Here is a 21,694-nt window from a genome sequence, read left to right as displayed (position 1 = left end):
AAAATAGATTTTACCATAATTGTAATGCCAACCTACAGACCATCAGGACCATATTCATTGTTCATAACTTTATTTGGCAATCATTTACCTGATTTGGCTATAAATTATGATCGTGTAGTGATGATGGGGGATTTTAGTATGCGCATTGCTGTAGAAACTGACACTTTTAGCAAATGTTTTACTTATTTGTTAAATTCAGTAGGATGCTTTCAGATTGTTGAAGGTCCAACTCATAATTATAACCACATTTCTTCTTCCTTCAGCTGCTCCCGTTGGGGGTCGTCACGGCGGATAATCTTTTTCTATATTTTCCTGTCCTCTACATCTTGATCTCTCACCACATCAATAAACCTTCTCTTAGGCCTTCCTCTTTTTCTCTGGCCTGGCAGCTCTATCCTTAGCATCCTTCTCCCAATATACTCAGCATCTCTCCTCTGCACATGTCCAAACCAACGCAATCTCTCCTCTCTGACTTTGTCTCCCAAATGTCCAACTTGAGCTGACCCTCTAATGTCCTCATTTCTAATCCTGTCCATCCTCATCACACCCAAAGCAAACCTTAGCATCTTTAACTCTGCCACCTCCAGTTCGGCCTCCTGTGCCACAGTTTCCATCCCATATAACATAGCTGGTCTCACTACCGTCCTGTAGACCTTCCCTTTCACTCTTGCTGAGTCACAAATCACTCCTGACACTCTTCTCCACCCATTCCACCCTGCCTGTACTCTCTTTTTTATCTCTCTTCCATAATCCCCATTACTCTGTACTGTTGATCCCAAGTATTTAAACTCATCCACCTTCACCAACTCTACTCCCTTCATCCTCACCATTCCACTGACCTCCCTCTCATTCACACACGTGTATTCTGTCTTGTTCCTACTGACCTTCACTCCTCTCCTCTCTAGAGCATATCTCCACCTCTCCAGGGTCTCCTCAACCTGCTCTCTACTATCGCTACAGATCACAATGTCATCAGCAAACATCACAGTCCACGGGGACTCCTGTCTAATAGTGTTACTCATATAGTGTAATTCATTACAAAATAATAGTTAAAATAAAAATTAAAAGATTATTAAAGTATCATGTAGGCTAGCTGTAAATTAAAAACCATGAAAAATAAAGATTTTTTTATTCTAAATATATTTATATAAAATAATTATAAATAATTTAATGCACTATTAGTAATCTATGACAGAAATTACATTTTTTTATTAAAACTACAACAACAACATCTATTTATATAGCACATTTTCATACAAAAAGTAGCTCAAAGTGCTTTACATAATGAAGAAAAGAAAAATAAAAGACACAGTAAGAAAAATAAAATAAGACAACTAGGGGGCTTCGCTCACCAGCCCCCCGTGTTTGGTTTTCCGGATACACACTTTTAAGATTTTTTTTTCTTTGAATTCTTGCTATTTCATTAGTTTCACTTTTTATTTCAAAACTTCGTTAAAAACAATATTTGGAATCTTTGAAGTCCCAATGTGTTGAATCTTTTTAACGAGGTCAGTGAGACTTGTGTTTAATGACTTTGTACCATAATTCAGGATAGGTGTCTCTGTTTGGAAGTTCAGCACAGACAAAGCGATCTTCATCATCAGCAGTTCATTGTTTTTTTTTTTTGCAAAGTAACCAATAAATGCATGTGAGGTAAACTCCGTTTTTGAAATTCTCTTGACTTAAACTTCAAAGCCTTACAATATTTACATACTTCTGACATATCACCTATGTCCATATATTCAATCTCTATTCTGAGTAATAATTTCTCTTTGTTTGCGCTAATGCGATCTTTACTTTCTTTTTTTTGACACTGTTGTTTTTTTTCTGCTCTCATATTCTGTATCTTGCTCTGCATGTGTTTCCCGCCTACGTTTTTTTTTGAGGCTTTTGAATTCCAGTTTTTATTTTCTCTAACCTGCTCTGCATGTGTTTGGCCCTCTTGTTTTTTAACCTCTTTGTGATGTTTTACTTTTTTTGTACTTTTTGTCTTTTATTTCTGACCTCCCTTTGTCCTGCTTTTTTTCAATGACACCTGATCCGTGGTGATTATTTTCCCTTTTTTTCGAGTAATAATTTCCGTTTGTTTGCGCTACTGCAATCTTTATTTTCTTTTTTTGATACTTTCTAATTTCCTGTTTTCATATTCTTTAACTTTCTCTGCATTTGTATCGCACCAACTTTATTGAGCCTTTCAAATTCCTCTGCTTTCATAATCTCTAACCTGCTCTGCATGTGTATAGCGGCAACGTTTTTGAACGTCTTTATGAAGTTCTACTTTGACTTTTAATTCTGAGCCCGATTGGATGTGCCTTTTTTTTTTTTTCAATTCCACTTGTTCCGGGCTGATTAATACTTTCCTTATTTTCTGAATTTGCACCTAGATTATTGTTTTTCTTTTTTGCATTTTTTATTCTCCAACGTTTTTGAGTCTCTTTTCTCTGCGCTGCTCTTTCTTCTTCGCTTAGTCGTCTACGTTTCATTTATAACGTATTGTCCTTATACGCTTTATATGCGCTGAGAGCCCTGGATCTGTGTGTGCTCAAATCCTTTACACGACTGAGTGTGTTGCTGCCCGTGCTCTTATTTGCTTGTAAGTAGGGCGTGTCTTGCAAGAATCTCATGTTGTACATCCCCGCAAGACGGTCTGGGGTCAATCTCTTGGCACCAAGTCATGTTTAAGGTCCCAGCGAGACGCTCCATGGCCATTCTCCTTAGTCTCATGGGTCTTTTAAGTGTCTTCCGTGATCTTCACATGAAGATCACGTCTCGTCTCCATAGTCTTTCTCTCCCAGGATTTGTTTTTTATAATGGAGAGACTGTTTATCTTAAGCTAGCCATAATTGAAAAAAATGAAAGCATATTTCATTGCTTGCGGTTATTGTAAAGGACATTTTGGTAACTTTTGTTTATACAAATAATGTAATAATACCTTAAAATATAGTAAGTATATACTGTGATACTATTACAATAGTCATAACTTTACCTATGTACAATTAAAATACAGTAAAAATTAAAGGGTAATAAAAATATTGTCTTTGATACAAAAAGCAGAAAACGAGTAACAAACCAGGGGAGTCATAGAAAAGGCCATCACAATGCTAAGTTGAATCACAACAGCTTTCTGATGGCCTTTTCAAAGTGATGACACACATGATGGTGAACTAGACAAGTATGTTTTTCCATTAAGTGTTCATAAGTATACAATATTTTAACTACCCCTAATCAAAAATAAATGATATATTTAAAAAGTAAGGTGTGCAATAAAGGAGAAATAGTGTTAGGTTAGCCTAAGCCTATTGTTTTTATGAAGAGGTGAACATAAGGTAGGCTACAATTACATAGCCATGGCCTCGTACTGTATTACAAGCATTTATGAAACAGTAATAAAAGGGTGAAAGTGTGTTAAATTACATGTGGTTATCATGAAAGCATCATCCTATAATACATCATGCATGTATATAACATCTCCCTATTTAATTTGAAATCTATAAGGCATAGGAGATTTGTATTCACATCAGTGACTCTGACATGTAGGAAATGTACAGCAGTATGAGAACAGCAATTGTAATTGTACTTGAAAGAAAAAGAAAATGTGGTGATCTGTCATGGAAAATCCCCATTGAAGGAGAGAACAGTGATTACCCAGACATCATTGCTGGTTGTGAATGTGCCCCCATTATACTTCAAGCTTCAGAGTCCCAGAAATTTAGGTTCCACCACTTAGGGATTCACTTATTTTTTCCTACCTACACTTTTGACTGTTTGAATGATATACTTAAAATGAATAAGAACAATGCAATAACATGTATTTTTATCTAACTCTTGTACTACGAAATATATACCTTTAGTAGTTTAAAATTATTTTATTATGATTACCACTTTGCTGAAAATGTAAAGGGTTGCTAACAACCCTAGATGCGTTGAAGTGTCAGTTTATTTTACACGAGTTTTAATAAAAAAATGTAATTTCTGTCATAGATGTTAACAGTGCATTAAATTATTTATAATTATTTTATATAAATACTAGCAAAATACCCACACTTCACAACAGAGAAGTAGTGTGTTAAAGAAGTTATGTAAAAGAAAAGAAAACATTTTAAAAATAACGTAACATGATTGTCAAAGTAATTGTTTTGTGACTGTTATGAGTGTTGCTGTCATCAAGGATTTGATTATCATTATTTCTTTCAATCAGGTTCGTATTTGGAGGATGTGTTGTGTTGAAGTTACATTCCGTGTTTGTCAACCGTTATAAAGACAACAGGTTTCATTCATCGAAGTGTTGACTACCCAAATCGGTACTCGTGAATCTAAGATGTTTAACAGGCATTCCCGGTATTAAGTTGTGGATTTGCCTGCGAATATTTAGCGGCAGCGTGTCTATGAACTTAATTTAAACTTAAGCTTTACACCTTGCTTTCCTATTGATATGTCTACAAAGGCTTGTTCAGCTTCAGAGGGTTGTTCCTTTATTACTGCATCAATAAACAGCTTGTCTTCCTCTTTATCTGAGACATCACACACTGCATGCATGGGCTTACCTTTCCCAGTCCTGCAAACTTTAGCGAAGTGGTTCAATTTACCACATTTTTTACACTGTCTTCCTTTAGCTGGACATTGACTTTTTCCACCGTGTCCTTTGTTTCCGCAGTAGCTACACCTATGAATATGTTTGTATACGTCACTCGCTTCATATTCTTTTGCTGCCTTCTCAATTGTGTAATGCATTTTAAGTTCAGCGCTCTTGCTTGTTCTCTGTGTACTGCGTTCACAGTCAGTTCATGTGAGACGCTCGGAGTACATTCATCGAAGGTTCTCAGCTGTGCTTGTGCTATCTCATGCGATCTTGCGATGTCCATGGCTTTATTTATGTTATCTCAGACCCGGCACTTAAAAGTTTCTCTCGCACTTTCGCTGAGTTTGTGCCAAACACTATTCTATCCCTGACCATCTCATCTTCGTTTGCATAAGCACAGTCCTTCACCAGCAATTTTAACTCCGGTACAAAGTGATCGAAAGTCTCGTTTATACCCCGTGTCCTCTCATTAAACTTGTATCGCGCGAATATTGTATTCGTCTTAGGCATGACAAACGCCTCGTAGCGGCAGCGTGTCTATTGGATAGCTGCTGACGGACGGCCTTATATGGGCAGGCACTCAATTACATGGGAGGCGTGGGTATGGGGGACACAATATAGGCAGTCGGCCAACTACGGTGGGAGGTGTGGTGATGGGGGACGCAACTTCGCCTCACACGGCGACCGAGCTGCAGGCTATGGCTGTATATATGTACGTTAGTAGGTTCCAGTTATGACCATTACACGTAGAATTTCGAAATGAAACCTGCCCAACCTTTGTAAGTAAGCTGTAAGGAACGAGCCTGCCAAATTTCAGCCTTCTACCTACATGGGAAGTTGGAGAATTAGTGATGAGTCAGTGAGTGAGTGAGTGAGTGAGTGAGTGAGTCAGTGAGTGAGTGAGTCAGTGAGTGAGTGAGTGAGTGAGGGCTTTGCCTTTTATTAGTATAGATATTTAGAATAAAAACTCTTTTTTTTTTCAGGATTTCTTTGTATCTCTATATAGACATTACAGGTGCATTTCTATCTTCTTATTTTTTACACAGGCATTTACAAGTTTAGACTAGTATGATAGAAGAAAGGAAACGCAGAGTGCTTATCAGCACAACAAGCCATGTTGTTGATAGTGAACAACACGTCTGAGAAACGCAACACAGAGGGATATGAATGATGCCATCCGATCATGAATGTTGTAGGGTGGAAATTGATGAGGTGCAGATCACAAATGAGGGGTTAAACAACAGTGCAGAGTAAAACAGCTCAAGTGGCATCACAGAAACAACTTTTTACAGAAACAAAAGTGGGCCAAAAAAAAAAAACACACAGAATGTGTTATTGCAGCTGTGTTTCTATCATGGTGCTCATTATTTAGGCATTTTTGAGTTTGGAGAGACAAGAAAAGAAATGCATGTGATGCTTGTCAGCATAGAAAACCCTTGAAAGAGTCCCTGTTGTTGATGGTAGATGATGAGTCAGCAGCAGGGAGACCAATGATGAACAACAGAATAAAGGAAAGCAGAGTGACACTTCTGATGCCAATAGATCATGAATGTTGGGGCAGGAAACTGTAGAGTGGCAGAGTTTTATATAATATATATATGGAAGAGAAGGTCTGTGATACGGTTTGCATATTTGCAGCTGGAGATCCACAAAGGGAGAAAATGAATCACGTATCATAAAGTAGTTTTTATTCCTGAGCTTTCAGCCCCTACCAGGGGTCTTCTTCAGAGGATAATGCTTAGAGTTACAAGAATCAAAGGCAATATATAGCAATAAATATATATATATATATATATATATATATATATATATATATATATACTGTATATACACACTGTATTAATCCCCAAGGAGAAAAAGATCAAAAAATGAGAAGGGTGAAAGTGAAGGAAGCAGGCAGCCATAGCAGCTGCACAGAATGAAACCCCACAAGTCTCATCACCTGAGACAGCTTCTTACAGAAGCAAAAGTGGGCAAAAAACACAAACAGTGAGACAAATGTCCAGTATCATTAGACCACAAAACGTATGTGACAGGAGCCATACTGTGATGATCACAAAAATGTAACTATAGCAGACTATAATTGTGTAATTATTAGGGATGCTCCAATCAGATTTTTTTTTCCAAGGCCGATACGAGTCACCAATTCCAAGTTACTTGATCATCCGAATCCAATACTGATTCCTATTTTTTTTCTTTAGCTCTTTAAAAACTTTAGACGAAGCTCCTACATAACCAGATGTATAGAAGTCTTATGTCCTAAAATAAAAGTGTATTTTTATAATTAACCTATAGACCAACAGGTGTTTACTGTTCATTTTTATTAACAAAATGAAATCCTGTAGGCTTCTTGCTCAGTGACCATAAAAATACTAAAAGAAATAAAATTTCCTTAAAATACATACTAATAAAATATGTACAAAAATATTTATCCATAATACATATGGCATTAAAGAAAATAAAATGCTGATTTTTTTTTCCTGCAATGCGCCTAACTGAAATAAGGCTTATTAAAAAAGTAGTTTTCACAATTTCTCTAACAAACAAAAAATTATACACAGTATATATACAGTTAGGTCCATAAATATTTGGGCAGAGACAACCTTTTTCTAATTTTGGTTCTGTACATTACCACAGTGAATATTAAATGAAACAACTCAGATACAGTTGAAGTGCAGACATTCAGCTTTAATTCAGTGGGTTGAACAAAAAGATTGCATAAAATTGTGTGGCAACTAAAGTATTTTCTAAGACAATCCCTTCATTTCAGGTGCTCAAAAGTAATTGGACAATTGACTCAAAGGCTATTTCATGGGCAGGTGTGTTCAAGTCCGTCGTTCTGTCTTATCAATTAAGCAGATAAAAGGCCTGCAGTTGATTTGAGGTGTGGTGCTTGCATGTGGAAGATTTTGCTGTGAACAGACAACATGCGGTCAAAGGAGCTCTCCATGCAGGTGAAAGAAGCCATCCTTAAGCTGCGAAAACAGAAAAAACCCATCTGAGAAATTGCTACAATATTACGAGTGGCAAAATCTACAGTTTGGTACATCCTGAGAAAGAAAGCAAGCACTGGTGAACTCATCAACGCAAAAAGACCTGGACGTCCACGGAAGACAACAGTGGTGGATGATCACAGAATCATTTTAATGGTGAAGAGAAACCCCTTCACACAGCCAGCCAAGTGAACAACACTCTCCAGGGGGTCGGTGTATTGATATCCAAGTCTACTATAAAGAGAAGACTGCATGAAAGTAAATACAGAGGGTGCACTGCAAGGTTCAAGCCACTCATAAGCCTCAAGAATAGAAAGGCTAGATTGGACTTTGCTAAAGAACATCTAAAAAAGCCAGCACAGTTCTGGAAAAACATTCTTTGGACAGATGAAACCAAGATCAACCTCTACCAGAATGATGGCAAGAGAAAATTATGGAGGAGGCGTGGAACAGCTCATTATCCAAAGCATATCACATCATCTGTAAAACGGTGGAGTCAGGCAGTGTGATGACTTGGGCGTGCATGGCTGCCAGTGGCACTGGGACACTAGTGTTTATTGATGATGTGACACAGGACAGAAGCAGCTGAATGAATTCTGAGGTGTTCAGAGACATACTGTCTGCTCAAATCCAGCTAAATGACGTCAAATTGATTGGGCAGCGTTTCATGATACAGATGGACAATGACCCAAAACATACAGCCAAAGCAACCTAGGAGTTTATTAAAGCAAAGAAGTGGAAAATTCTTGAATGGCCAAGTCAGTCACCTGATCTTAACCCAATTGAGCAGGCATTTCACTTGTTGAAGACTAAACTTCGGACAGAAAGGCCCACAAACAAACAGCAACTGAAAGCCGCTGCAGTAAAGGCCTGGCAGAGCATTGAAAAGGAGGAAACCCAGCATCTGGTGATGTCCATGAGTTCAAGACTTCAGGCTGTCATTGCCAGCAAAGGGTTTTCAACCAAGTATTAGAAATGAACATTTTATTTCCAGTTATTTAATTTGTCCAATTACTTTTGAGCCCCTGAAATGAAGGGATTGTGTTAAAAAATACTTTAGTTGCCTCACATTTTTATGCAATCTTTTTGTTCAACCCACTGAATTAAAGCTGAAAGTCTGCACTTCAACTGCATCTGAGTTGTTTCATTTAAAATTCATTGTGGTAATGTACAGAACCAACATTAGAAAAAAAGCTGTCTCTGTATAAATATTTATGGACCTAACTGTATAAAGTACATAAGTATATATATATATATATAGGTTATATGTTTTAATCATGAATTGCACTACAGCTTTTCTAATTTGAAAGGTGCCACATGAGAAGTTGGGTATCAAACTAAAAGAAGTGGGAGTTCAGGGTGATGTTTTTAGATGAGTGCAGAATTGGCTCAGACACAGGAAGCAGAGGGTGATGGTGCGAGGAACCTCATCAGAACTGGCCGATGTTAAGAGTGGTGTCCAGCAGGGGTCAGTGCTAGGGCCGCTGCTATTTTTAATATATATAAATGATTTAGATAGGAATATAAGTAACAAGCTGGTTAAGTTTGCAGATGATACCAAGAAAGGTGGATTAGCAGATTATTTGGAATCCGTTATATCATTACAGAAGGACTTGGATAGCATACAGGCTTGGGCAGATTTGTGGAAGATGAAAATTAATGTCAGTAAATGTAAAGTATTACACATAGGAAGTAAAAATGTTAGGTTTGAATACACAATGGGAGGTCGGAAAATCGAGAGTACACCTTATGAGAAGGATTTAGGAGTCATAGTGGACTCTAAGCTATCGACTTCCCGACAGTGTTCAGAAGCCATTAAGAAGGCTAACAGAATGTCATGTTATATAGCGCGATCTGTGGAGTACAAGTCTGAGACGGTTCTGCTCAACCTTTATAACACACTGGTGAGGCCTCATCTGGAGTACTGTGTGCAGTTTTGGTCTCCAGGCTACAAAAAGGACATAACAGCACAAGAAAAGGTCTTGTGACTAGGCTGATTCCAGGGCTACAGGGGTTGAGTTATGAGGAAAGATTAAAAGAGCTGAGCCTTTACAGTTTAAGCAAAAGAAGATTAAGAGGTGACATGATTGAAGTGTTTAAAATTATGAAGGGAATTAGTACAGTGGATCGAGACTGTAATTTTAAAATGAGTTCATCGAGAACACGGGGACACAGTTGGAAACTTGTTAAGAGTAAATTTTGCACAAACATTAGGAAGTTTTTCTTTACACAAAGAACGATAGACACTTGGAATAAGCTACCAAGTAGTGTGGTAGACAGTAAGACGTTAGGGACTTTCAAAACTCGACTTGATGTTTTTTTGGAATACGTGGACAGGACTGGCAAGCTTTGTTGGGCTGAATGGCCTGTTCTCGTATAGAGTGTTCTAATGTTCTAATGTTAAAGTATACGTTTACTATATATAGTGTTTTTTTCTATAGTGCATCAGCTAGACATTCATAATTCTTGAGATGTAATTATAAATATGGATTACAATTTTAATAAAGCAGTACTTGTTTTTTCCCAAAGCTGTATGACACACAGCAAAAATAATAAACACAGTACAAATCTTTAAAAAGCTACAACCGTATCCGATGTTCATAAGTTGTTTATCAAGAACATACACAACTAATATGCATTAACAAGTAAATAAGTAAAAGACATTTTTTCTGTAAAGCTAATAAGCCTGTTGTTTACTAAGCAGTAAATTCAAGTTCATCTTTATCTTTTCTTTTTCCAAATAAATATGTAAACTGCTGCACAGACTGGTGGTCCAAACTCAAATGGTAACTTAAAGGACAAAATAAAGGTCTGAATTCATTAAAGTGGCGTTTCTCACCGTTTGTCTAATTGCACAGGATGACTTCTCTGATTCCTTTTCTTCAGTTAATGACTCCATTTTCCTTAATGTAGCCTAATCACTGATGTTCCAGTCGTCTCTCTGTCCCTTGTAAAACAAACCTTGACTTGCTTTGTCTACACTACAGGAAGTTCCCTGCTCGCTGCTCAATTACCGTAATAACTTGCATAAAGGAGCACTGCATATAAATTACAATAACACTTAGAAAAGCAGGTTTTTGTGATTGGTCTTTTTACCGATTTTTACTGAAAATTAGCAGATTTACATTGGCGGCCGATTGATTGGAGCATCTCTAGTAATTATATATAAATATAAAAAAATAAATGTAAGTATTAAAAGTTAGTTTAAAAAGAAGTGTTTAGGGAAAAGTTTACAATAAATTACATTTAAGTGTGGCTTGATTCAAATATAAATATATCCCAGGTCCCTAAAGACCTCTATCTTTAGTTATGTTGAAAGTTCCACGTCTATAAGGGTTAAAGACAACTGTGCTTGTTATTTGTCGTTACCTACATGAAGATCAGGCCATATTTTAAGGCAAATTTATCCATAGGTGTGGTTATTCGCATGTGCCTTCATGCCACTGTAGGCCAACTGGCAGATTTACAGGTGCTGACATTAGTGAGCGTGTCACGAGGTGACTCTGGGTGTCACCCATTTACCAAATCGAGCAGAAACGTGCTGAGGTTACCGTGAAAATGTGCATAGTTTTATGACAAATTTAGTTTTTCTACATCTCGATGTGAGCTTGGAAACCAGCTCAAGCAACATTTTTATACATACACACCATTTATACGCGAGGCCCCTGATCCTTTTAGACATTTGCCTTTTGGCTTGCCACTTTTTACCTTGGTGGAGCAAAGACACACGAAGTTGTCTTCTTTCCCAAGACTTTTCTCCCCAATAAATATCAAGCAAAAATGGCAGCATTTACATCCATTTTTTTTTTGTGTCTGTCACAGGGTACCAGAGTACACGTCCTAATGGCAGTGGCAAACCAGTTTTTTTTATTTTGAATAAATTTGCAAAAACCTCAAGTAAACTTTTTTCACGTTGCCATTATGGGGTGTTGTGTGTAGAATTCTGAGGAAAAAAAATGAATTGAATCCATTTTGGAATAAGGCCGTAACATAACAAAACGTGGAAAAAGTGATGTGCTGTGAGTACTTTCTGGATGCACTGTATGTGATTTCTTACCGCCGTATCACTAAGGGAGGGGTATCCCCTTTTAATATCATATCTGTATAGATTTGGTTTATGTAACACGCTGCAATTACGAAAGAACTCATTCCAACAAGAGAGCTAACGCCCCCTGCTGGATACACAGGGTCCAATGGAAACAGTGTTGCTGGTCTTGTCTTGCTCTTTTTAACACTCATATTACAGTGTGACACGACTGGTTTAGACTCCTTTCAGCCCACACTGTCATGATTGTGCACTTGGTCAACGCAAGTGCTGTCCAAGTTATTTTAAGGGAAGGCTTCTAGGAAGGCTGTGGTGGTTAAGGCTTTGGACCCTGAGGCCTGCGCTGCAATTAAAAAAAACAGAACACATGTAACCAATAGTATCTTAAATGTTTTAAGCCACTTTGAATAAAGGTATCATCCAAATACTAACAGGATCACACAGTATCTATATATATAATTCACTAAGGGAAGACACCCATGGAAAGAACGCCGGAAGGGGCGTGGATTCACTAAGCCACCGACAAGTAAGACACCTATGGCGCACGCAGGAAGGAGCCACTCTGGAGGTGAATCGCCATATGTAGCGTGTAAAACGGTTTGCGAGGGGTATCCCATGGGATCCTTAAAACAATCCTTTACAACTGAGGTTAAAACACAATGAAGTAAGCAGTCTTTAAAAAACGAGTTTTGTTACGACCTTGCGACGCGTGCACCATAGCAAACTGTTTTACACGCTGCATACAGCAATTCGCATCCGCGACAAACATGCGTCTTCTTAGATGCTCCTGCAGGAACACGGAAAGTCTACGTGAGTCACAGGTGCATCTGGACTGTGCAAAGATGACAACGACTCAAGTGACGAGTTGGAGGTGGGCACATGAGTGATGGCGGTCCGCCAGTTTTCAGTCACGGACGATAGTGTGTTGGTTCGTTCCGTGCATTGTTACAATGTTGATTTTCTTGCTGATTTATTACATTACCGATTTTTCAAATGTTCTTAAAAATCATTCAAATAACGGCCTGATTATGCGGCGTATACACTGTGTGCACAATTATTAGGCAAGTGAGTATTTTGAGCATATCATCATTTTTATGCGTATATTCCAACTCCAAGCTGTATTAACTTGAATGCTTATTGGATTTAAGCGCGTCAGGTGATGTGTATTTGTGTAATGAGGGAGGGTGTGGCCTAAGGAGATCAACACCCTATATCAAGGTGTGCAGAATTATTAGGCAGCTAGTTTTCCTCGGGCAAAATGGGCCAAAAAAGAGATTTAACTGACTCTGAAAAGTCAAAAATTGTAAAAAGTCTTTCAGAGGGATGCAGCACTTTTGGAATTGCTAAGATATTGGTGTGTGATCACAGAACCATCAAACATTTTGTTGCAAATAATCAACAGGGTCGCAAGAAACATGTTGAGAACAAAAGACGCAAATTAGCTGCCAAAGATTTGAGAAGAATCAAACGTGAAGCTACCAGGAACCCATTATCCTCCAGTACTTTCATATTCCAGAGCTGCAACCTACCTGGAGTGCCCAGAAGTACAAGGTGTTCAGTGCTCAAAGACATGGCCAAGGTAAGGAGGGCTGAAACCCAACCACCACTGAACAAGAAACATAAGTTGAAACGTCAAAACTGGGCCAAGAAATATCTGAAGACAGATTTTTTTCAAAGGTTTTATGGACCGATGAGATGAGAGTGACTCTTGATGGACCAGATGGATGGACCTGTGGATCAGTAATGGGCACAGAGCTCCACTCCAACGTGGAGGTGGGGTACTGGTATGAGCTGGTATTTTTAAAGATGAGCTAGTTGGACCTTTTTGCATTGAAGATGAACTCAAAATCAACTCCCAAACCTACTGCCAGTTTTTCGAAGACACTTTCTTCAAACAGTGATACAGGAAAAAGACCATGATTTTTATGCTCTATCGCTTGCATTGAAGTTCTCCACTGCGTGGCCAGCCAGTAAAGGCCTTAAAGATGAAGGAATAATGACATGGCCCCCCTTCCTCATCTGACCTAAACCCTATCGAGAACTTGTGGGCACTTCTTAAACGCTAGATTTACGGGGGAGAAAAACAATACACCTCTCTGAAAAGTGTCTGGCAGGCTGTAGTCACTGCTCCACAAAAAGCTGATCGTCAACAGATCAAGAAACTGACAGACTCCATGAATGGAAAGGCTTATGACTGTTATTGGAAAGAAGGGTGGCTATATTGGTCATTGATTGATTGATTGATTTTTTTTGAAATGTCAGAGATGTTTATTTGTAAATTTTGAGGTGTTTGTTTATTATTCTCACTATAACAGATGAAAATAAACAAGTGAGATGGGAAAATTTTCATTTTTCCTTTAGTTGCATAATAAATCTGCACACTAATAGTTGCCTAATAATTGTGTGCACATATGTATTCCCCTGATGATGTTCACACTCACATTTCCGTTGTGAAACATTCAGGTTTCAGGTTTATTAACATTTTGGATTGACTGATAGCACTGTGTTTGTTCCATATTAAAATTAATCCTCAAAAATACAACTTGCCTAATAATTCTGCACTCCCTGTAGTATGCCGCGGGTTAGCTAGTCAGCTATAATCACTCAAGTCTGATATTGCAACCTGGATGAAGGAACAAACACCATCTCCAGTTCAGCCTGGGAAAGATGGACCTTTTTGTTTTCCCAGCTCAATTTTCTATTCAGCACCCCATCTCTGTTGAGCTCAGCTCACTACCACTAAGAGCTGCCAAGTATGCATGGCAACCTTAGAGGGATGGTCTATGACGAGCCGTCCTTCTCTGACAAAGTCTCTCAGCCTTCCGGGTTCCCTCTTTCCAACATCCACAAGATTAGACTGTATTTGATGGAGTATGCATTACAACTTTTGGTTAAGGCTTTGGTTTTGGTCCACAGCAACTCTCGTGCGTGTCAAAAAGCAGCTGCAGATGATGGAAAATGCAGTGGCATGTGTGGTGTTTAACCAGCCACGGCCTGCACACGTCACTCCTCTTTCCAGGTTACTATATTCATTTCCTGTAACTGCACATATTACATTGAAATCCCTGCAGTCGGCCTTCACTTGCACACACCACTAGAGTCATTACTACTCATTTCTTGTAACATAAAAGACGGCATATTGCATTGAATCACTAAGGGATATGATTTGGTCCAAATTTTTCTACACATTGTTCTATATATACACTAGCTCTTCAAAGTGCAGGGCAAAACATGGGAACAACTAAAATCAAATAAATTATTCATGAGAGGTGAACACATTTCATTTTTGTGATGTGCTAACAGTGCAGAAGGACAAGCAATGCTCGCTTGGTGAGATTGACAAGATAATTGCAATTAGGCTGAATTGACAAATTAAAAAAAAAAAGTCACATGGCTTAGTATATTGTAACATCTAGATCGGGGTGGGCAATGTCGGCCCTGGAGAGCCGCACAGGCTGCAGGTGTTTGTTTCAGCGCAGTTTCTTAATGAGAAGTCAATTACTGCTGACGAAGCACTTATTGCATAAGTCACACTTTGATACTTCATTTTAGTGGTCTCGCTTTTTAAGGTTCTCCACCCTTAACTGCTTATTTCAATCTTAAAAAGCTGCATTCAGTGTTTTAATGGCTCCTTATTATACGATGTAAAAGACAAAGCAGCCAGCAGTTCTCCAGCTAGCTTTTTTTCCAGTTGCATCTGTGTATGTTCATCATGCACTGTTTGATCTAATAATACTCTTAATAGAAAAACGTGACAGACTGAAAATTATCTGTTTTAGGCTTCAAATCATTTGGGGGAAAAAAAAAAAAAACTATGACATAAAAGCCTTACATTGCACAGACTAACAAGCCATAAAAATAAATAAGGTCTGAGACTGGCAAGGATTAGTTTCTAATTAAGCAACTGGATTGGAATGAAAACCCGTAGCCACTGCGGCTCTCCAGGACTGATATTGCCAATCCCAATCTAGATCAAGACGCGACACAAAGGATGTCTGCTAATGAAAGTTCACCCTTTACATTGTAACCTGTTGATGAGGTACTTCAGTGGATCAGCCCTATCCCTTGTGACAAATGCATTTTCCATGGAGGGATATCTGACCTGAAACAGCACGGTGCAGCTAAAGAGCAGATGACACAGTGTAGATTCGCTCGATTTCTTACATCTTACTCACACTTCCCTCAAATCAGACATGGTATGTAGTTAATGTTGAATTAAGTGTCTGTTACCTTCAGCAGCCTACATTATGACCTACTTTAGCCTGTAGCCAATGAGCAGTCCACATTAATCATGCTAATATTTACATCCAATTAGACTAAAAGTCAAGATAGACTTGCTTTCAAATTCAAAAATGATGTATTCTATGACAATATGCAATTTAATATATAAATGATCTTGTCAGATAAAATATTTAGAAGTTTTTCACAGTCTATTCTTTGCTATTGTCAGAGGTGGCTGGGGTGGTGACCCGGTCAGGACTCCCAGGAGGAGGGCTTGTGCCTTCTCCAGACCATCTGGGGGCGAGCACCCTGGTTCCTTTGGGGGCCACGGGTAAAGAGCTTTAAAGCTCCACCCTGTAGGGGCCCATGGTCACCCCCATGCCTTTGGAGCCCTGGACCTCAGCACTTCCGCCACACCAGGAAGTGCTGGGGAAGAGGAGCAGGGATACCCGGAGTGCTTCTGGGGATACAGCCGGCACTTCCTCCACACAGGGGCGTGTCGGTGGGAGATTACCGGGAAACACCTGGAGCACATCCGGGTGTGAATAAAAGGGGCCGCCTCCCTTCATTCGAGGTGAGAGTCGGGTGGAAGTAGGATGAAGCAGGAGAAGCAAGAGTGGAGGCGGGCCGAAGAAAGGCAGAGAGTGAGTGAGTGAGTGAGTGAGTGAGTGAGTGAGTGAGTGAGTGAGTGAGGCCTGGACTTTGGGGGACTTGAAGGGGTTTGTGTGCACTTTAGTAACTGTGAATATTGTAAATAAACGTGTGGTGGTGGAATTGCAACAGGTCTGCCTGTCTGTGTCCGGGGCTCGTTCACACGATTTAAAAGACTAACTGATCTAATTAATCATTTTTTTCTCCAGTAACAGCAGTGAAGCACAAACTGAGCTCTAACAGTGCAGGTTGTGCACAAAAGCTGAACCAGGATTTAATGTTTGTTTTATAAAATGTAATTGTGTAATTGTTATTAGTGTTTTGGTATGTCGTCTTGCAACACAATAGTCCAAAGCATATGCATTGGTTTTCGTAAACCCCACGGTGGTGTTTGGTGGTCTTTGGTGGTCGTTGTTTATGTTACACAAAATTGTTCAATAAATTAATAAAATAATTTAATATGCATAGGCAAGTGATTATTAATACTTTTTGTATTAGAAATGAATGAGCTATTTCTGCCTTATAGAAAAATATTAAAATGCTTGAAGGAAGTATGATAAATTGCAATTAATATGAAGTTAATTTTGATGAAAACTTAATTGTTGAATTAATTGCAATTAAAATTTTTTATCAAATATTCAGTTTGCACAAAAAAATTAAGGGAACACTTAATCATCATAGTTTAACACCAAGTCAATTAAGCCTCGCGGATATCGATCTGTCCAGTTAGGAAGCATACGTGATTGTCAATTAGCTTCACCTGCTTTGGTACAAATGAAACTGGTGTACTGGAGAGGCAAAAGCAAGAGAACTCCCAACAGGAAATGGTTTTGCAAGAGGTGGTCACAGACAGTCGTTCTATCCTTATCCTTCCTGACTCATTCTTCTCTAGCTTTGCATTTTGTTAGTGTCCTCGTCACTACTGGTAGCATGAGGCTGTACCAGCAGCCAATTCAGGTAGTCCATTTCCTCCAGAATGGCACATGCATATGTGCCACCACTAGGTTTGCTGTCTCTCCCAGCACAGTCTGAACAGCATGGAGGAGATACCAGGAGATGAGCCATTACATGAAGAGAGCTGGACAGGCCTGTAGAAGGGCATCAACACAGCAGCAGGACCGATTATCTGCTCCTGTGTGTGAGGAGGAAAAGGAAGAGCACTGCCAGCTATCTACAAAATGACCTACAGTTGTCTACTGGTTGTGCATGTTTCCAACTAACGGAGACTCTTGTAAGGTCCTACGCTTCTAGCCCACTCAGGTCTGTCTGGGTGTTGATGCCACCTCTGAGTGGTATCAAATCTCAATCCAGGCTCTTTTCACAGGTAACTGCTAGGTGGTGGAAGGAGCTGCTCACATCCATTTGAAATTCTGACTCCCGTAATATGCCTCATTTGGCAAATTTCTGTCTAACTGATATTAGCTCTTATGTTCTGTAACCTTGGAAGTGTAACTTGCTGGTATTATTGTTCTGAGCGCTTCACTGGTGATGATGATTTTTGTTACCTCGCCCTGTCAGACTTGTTCCCTGACAGTCACCCAGACTGATGTTTACCCAATTATGTTGACATCTTTTGTAAGTTGCTTTGGATAAAAGTGTCTGATTAACAAATACATGTAAATGTAAAATTTGGGTGGAGATCTTTTGCAGCCTTAAATCCCCACTGTATTCTCCAGGAAAAAACAAAGTAACAAATGTTAAGTCACATTAACATATTTTATTATTTAAAATTCTAAACTATTCTTTTATGAACTTCTTGTTATGTATTTAGCCAAAAAATCAAAATTTCAACAAAGTAACAAAAGCATTTCTTTGTGTAGGGGGCTTTGATGCACAATCATATTTACATCCGGCCAGCCAAATACTGCCTCTATATAAACAACAACCTGTTTTAAAAGTGCACTTTAAGCACTTTATTTCTTGAGTGCTCAACCATTAAGCCATCGGTTTTGTGTCATACTACTTTCATGTGTCCACCCCAATATTAGTCGTGGACTACTGCATTCCAGTTTGGCAACTTAAAGTTCTGTGATGCTGCTCATGCTGGCAATACTGTGTTATTTTGGAGGATTCTGGATGCATCCCTAAAGTCCATCAGTTTTAAAAGATACTTTGAAAGAAACAGACCTCAAGTCCCGCAGTGGGGGGCTCACCTCCAAAGTTTTCCTTCCTTTTTAAAACTGTGAACAAGGCAACAGAAATCAAGGCAGTTCCAAGACGCAGGAGCACAAAGTCTTTGAAGGATGTGTATTATTGAGCTGATTTCTCGGCATGGCTTTATCAGGCAGTGTTTACCTTATAATAAGAATTCTGTCCTGCTGACAGCACAAGCTTTTTAGTTTAATCAGTCTGAGCACAGAAGCTAGTTTAGCCAAGACAATATATTCAAATTACATGTCACAGAATACTTGAAGACAAATTGTTATTTACGGGTTTTCCCCACAATATCTTCCAAGTGAGGAAGTCCAGAATCATTCTCGATGGTACTGCATCGCACATTATTTTACTGAGCAATGAGCTCTTATAACATGCTTCTGCTCATCACTAAAACAGTTAATGGATTTTAACACTGAAGTACTATTAGCAGTAGTGGGTTCCGATCTTTGAATCTTTTCTCAAATCAGTTTGTGTTCCTTCTTGCTCTGTTTCATATGTTTGGGTTCTTCTTGGTTTTCTTATTTATATTTCTTAAATCTTTCGCCAGTGTGAACTTTATAGTGCGTTTTCAGGTTTGTTTTCTGTGAAAATCTCCTGCCGCACTGAGGGCAAGCAAAGGGCTTCTCTCCAGTGTGAGTTCTTTTGTGAGATTCAAGATTACTTTTCTGAGCAAATGTCTTGCCACATTCGGGGCAAGGAAATAATTTCTCTCCAGAGTGAATCCTTTCGTGTCTGCGTAGGTAATCAGTCCTGTTGAAGCCTTTCCCACATACGCCACAAGTGAAGCGCTTTGCTCTTTCATCTCTGTGAGTTATCTGGTGTCTATACAGGTTGCTTACACCTGAAAAGGTTTTCCCACATTCTGGACAGCGGTATGGTTTTTCACCAGTGTGACTTCTTATGTGCGAATAAAGATGAGTGCTCGACAAGAACCTTTTATCACACAGAGCACAAACAAACGGCTTGTCTCCAGTGTGAATTCTTTGGTGAAGGAAAAGGTTATCTCCCCTACTGAACTTCTTCCCGCATTCAGAACAACTGTATGGTTTGGTGACCTTGACGATATGAGTCCTCTGGTGCTGCACTAGGTTGTCTTTGGCCCTGAAATGCTTCCCACATTCATCACAAATAAAAGGTTTCTCACCAGTGTGAATTTTCTGATGCCTCTGTAAATGACTAATCTTGATGAATTTCATTCCACACTCATTACAGACATTTAAATGCTTCCCAGTGTGAGTCCTTTTATGTACTTCAAGTGATGTTTTATACACAAATTTTTTTTCACAATCGGAACAACCATATTGCCTCTTCTTACCATGAATCAACAGGTGCATTTGAAGAATGATTTTATTCTTGAATTGTCTCCCACATATTCTGCAGAGATACAGGACCACATTAGCCTCAACTTTCTGAGAAGCGTCGATTCTTGTCAGCTTCACTATAGGCTGAGGGCTGCAGTGCAGAGATGACTCGGCTTCCTGCACACTACATGATTTGTCCTCGCTTTCATTTTCTATTGCTGCTTCCCTCTGTTTCTTCCGATTTGGTGTGTCCTCAGCACATGCTTCTCCAGGCAATGATAAAGAATGGCGACCATGCTTGTGAGCATCTGTTATTAGAAAAGACAAGGTAATATGCAAGAAATGCAAAAACACACATGAAAATAAAGTAAAACCAAAAAGGTAGAAAGGTAGAAGTTGTAAACCATTCACTGCAATGACATTCAAAGGCATCTTTTCATTTGAGCTCCTAATTTGATTATTTTTCTAAATAAAAATGAGAGATGGTGTACTAAACAGACATTTGCTCACTACCCACATTCAGAGAAGCAGTTCCTATTGTAATAAAAACAGAATTAAAAGCTATTAAACTCATTAAAGCAGCTTCTCTTTTAATTTCTGCCAAAGACGCATTTTTCTTAAACTCAAAGTTCAACTGGACACGATATACATCTAATGTTCTTCTCCGTGCATGGAACAATCCCTCAGATTTTATTAAGCAGCTTTCTTTAATGTAAAAACAAACATTCTCATCTTCTCCCTCTTCTAAATTCTGCCAGGCTGCTCACTGTTTACAGAAAGTCCCAGCAGAAAAACTACATATGCAATTCTTTAAATACCATAAACTTTGAGCAAAGAAGTAGTACAACTCAATTTCCTAAAAAGATACCATAAAATAATAATTTTTTGAGGATTGACTTATCTGGAGTGAAAAAAATTGCCAGTTTAGATCAGCAGCCAACTGATTGGAACATCACTGATAAAATTTGCTGATTTTTGCACTTCTTCCACTAACCCACGGAGACTTTCAGGCAATTTTTTATATGCGTGCTGGAAAATTGCATTAAATCAGTATTTTCAATTAAATCAACTGTAAACTAAAAAGGACTTTTTAAATATTATCCTTGCTCATGATACCTGCCACATTTTTATTCTGTATATATATCTGTGCCACAGATAATTGTGATTCTGAGAATATGGTATATCTTCGCTATAACATTAAAAAGCTACCTTTGGAAACATTATTTTCCTAATGTATACAAGATTTTGATCTAGTGGTATTTCATTTTTCAAAACATTTTCATTTTCCAGCACCTTTAAGAAAGTGAAGAAAATGGATTAATTCATTGCTATTCCTCTCCACTGTCTAACAGTATTTTCCTGGTATTTAAAATCAGTCATCGGTTCATCACGGTTCATGTATGGTGAGAGACAATAACTTTAAAGCCAGTATGTATGAAGCAATGGAAACACTAAGACAATGACAGCATGCACAGTAGAGTCTGAGGATTGGAGGCTTCAAATCCAAGCTTAAGGACTACAACCAAGGTTTATTCCAGCAGCCATACCACATTAACTTCAGTACAGGTCATCCACGTGAAACTAAGCATGTTCGGGCCCAGCCAGTATTTGGAACAGATCATCTAGTAAAAGCTTGGGTTTCTGTTGGAAGAAGTGTTGGTGAAGCAAGCAGGGGGCACTAACCCTGTGGTCTGAATGTGGATCCTAATGCCCCAGTGCAGTGACAGACATACTGTGCTATAAAAAA

The 21,694-nt window shown here is 38.7% G+C and overlaps 1 protein-coding gene across 3 annotated transcripts in view; it reads right to left on the bottom strand.

Moving 5' to 3' along the window:
• Nucleotides 1-7,505: 7,505 nt before the first annotated feature.
• The window catches only part of LOC120537030 (endothelial zinc finger protein induced by tumor necrosis factor alpha-like), a 32,364-nt gene continuing 18,175 nt past the window's right edge, over nucleotides 7,506-21,694 (bottom strand). For 2 of the 3 annotated variants that reach the window (XM_039765631.1, XM_039765632.1), the window contains one exon: nucleotides 18,853-20,255. In XM_039765631.1, coding sequence (XP_039621565.1) covers nucleotides 19,165-20,255 — 1,091 coding nt within the window. In that variant the 3' untranslated portion in view covers nucleotides 18,853-19,164. Of the gene's footprint in view, nucleotides 7,555-18,852; nucleotides 20,256-21,694 lie in introns of those variants that run through there. The other variant, XM_039765633.1, reaches the window with a different exon arrangement.

This window comes from Polypterus senegalus, chromosome 10 (genome assembly GCF_016835505.1).
Source record: "Polypterus senegalus isolate Bchr_013 chromosome 10, ASM1683550v1, whole genome shotgun sequence".
In the NCBI taxonomy this organism is placed as follows: Eukaryota; Metazoa; Chordata; class Cladistia; order Polypteriformes; family Polypteridae; genus Polypterus; species Polypterus senegalus.
This window is presented reverse-complemented; position numbering and strand designations above follow the sequence as displayed.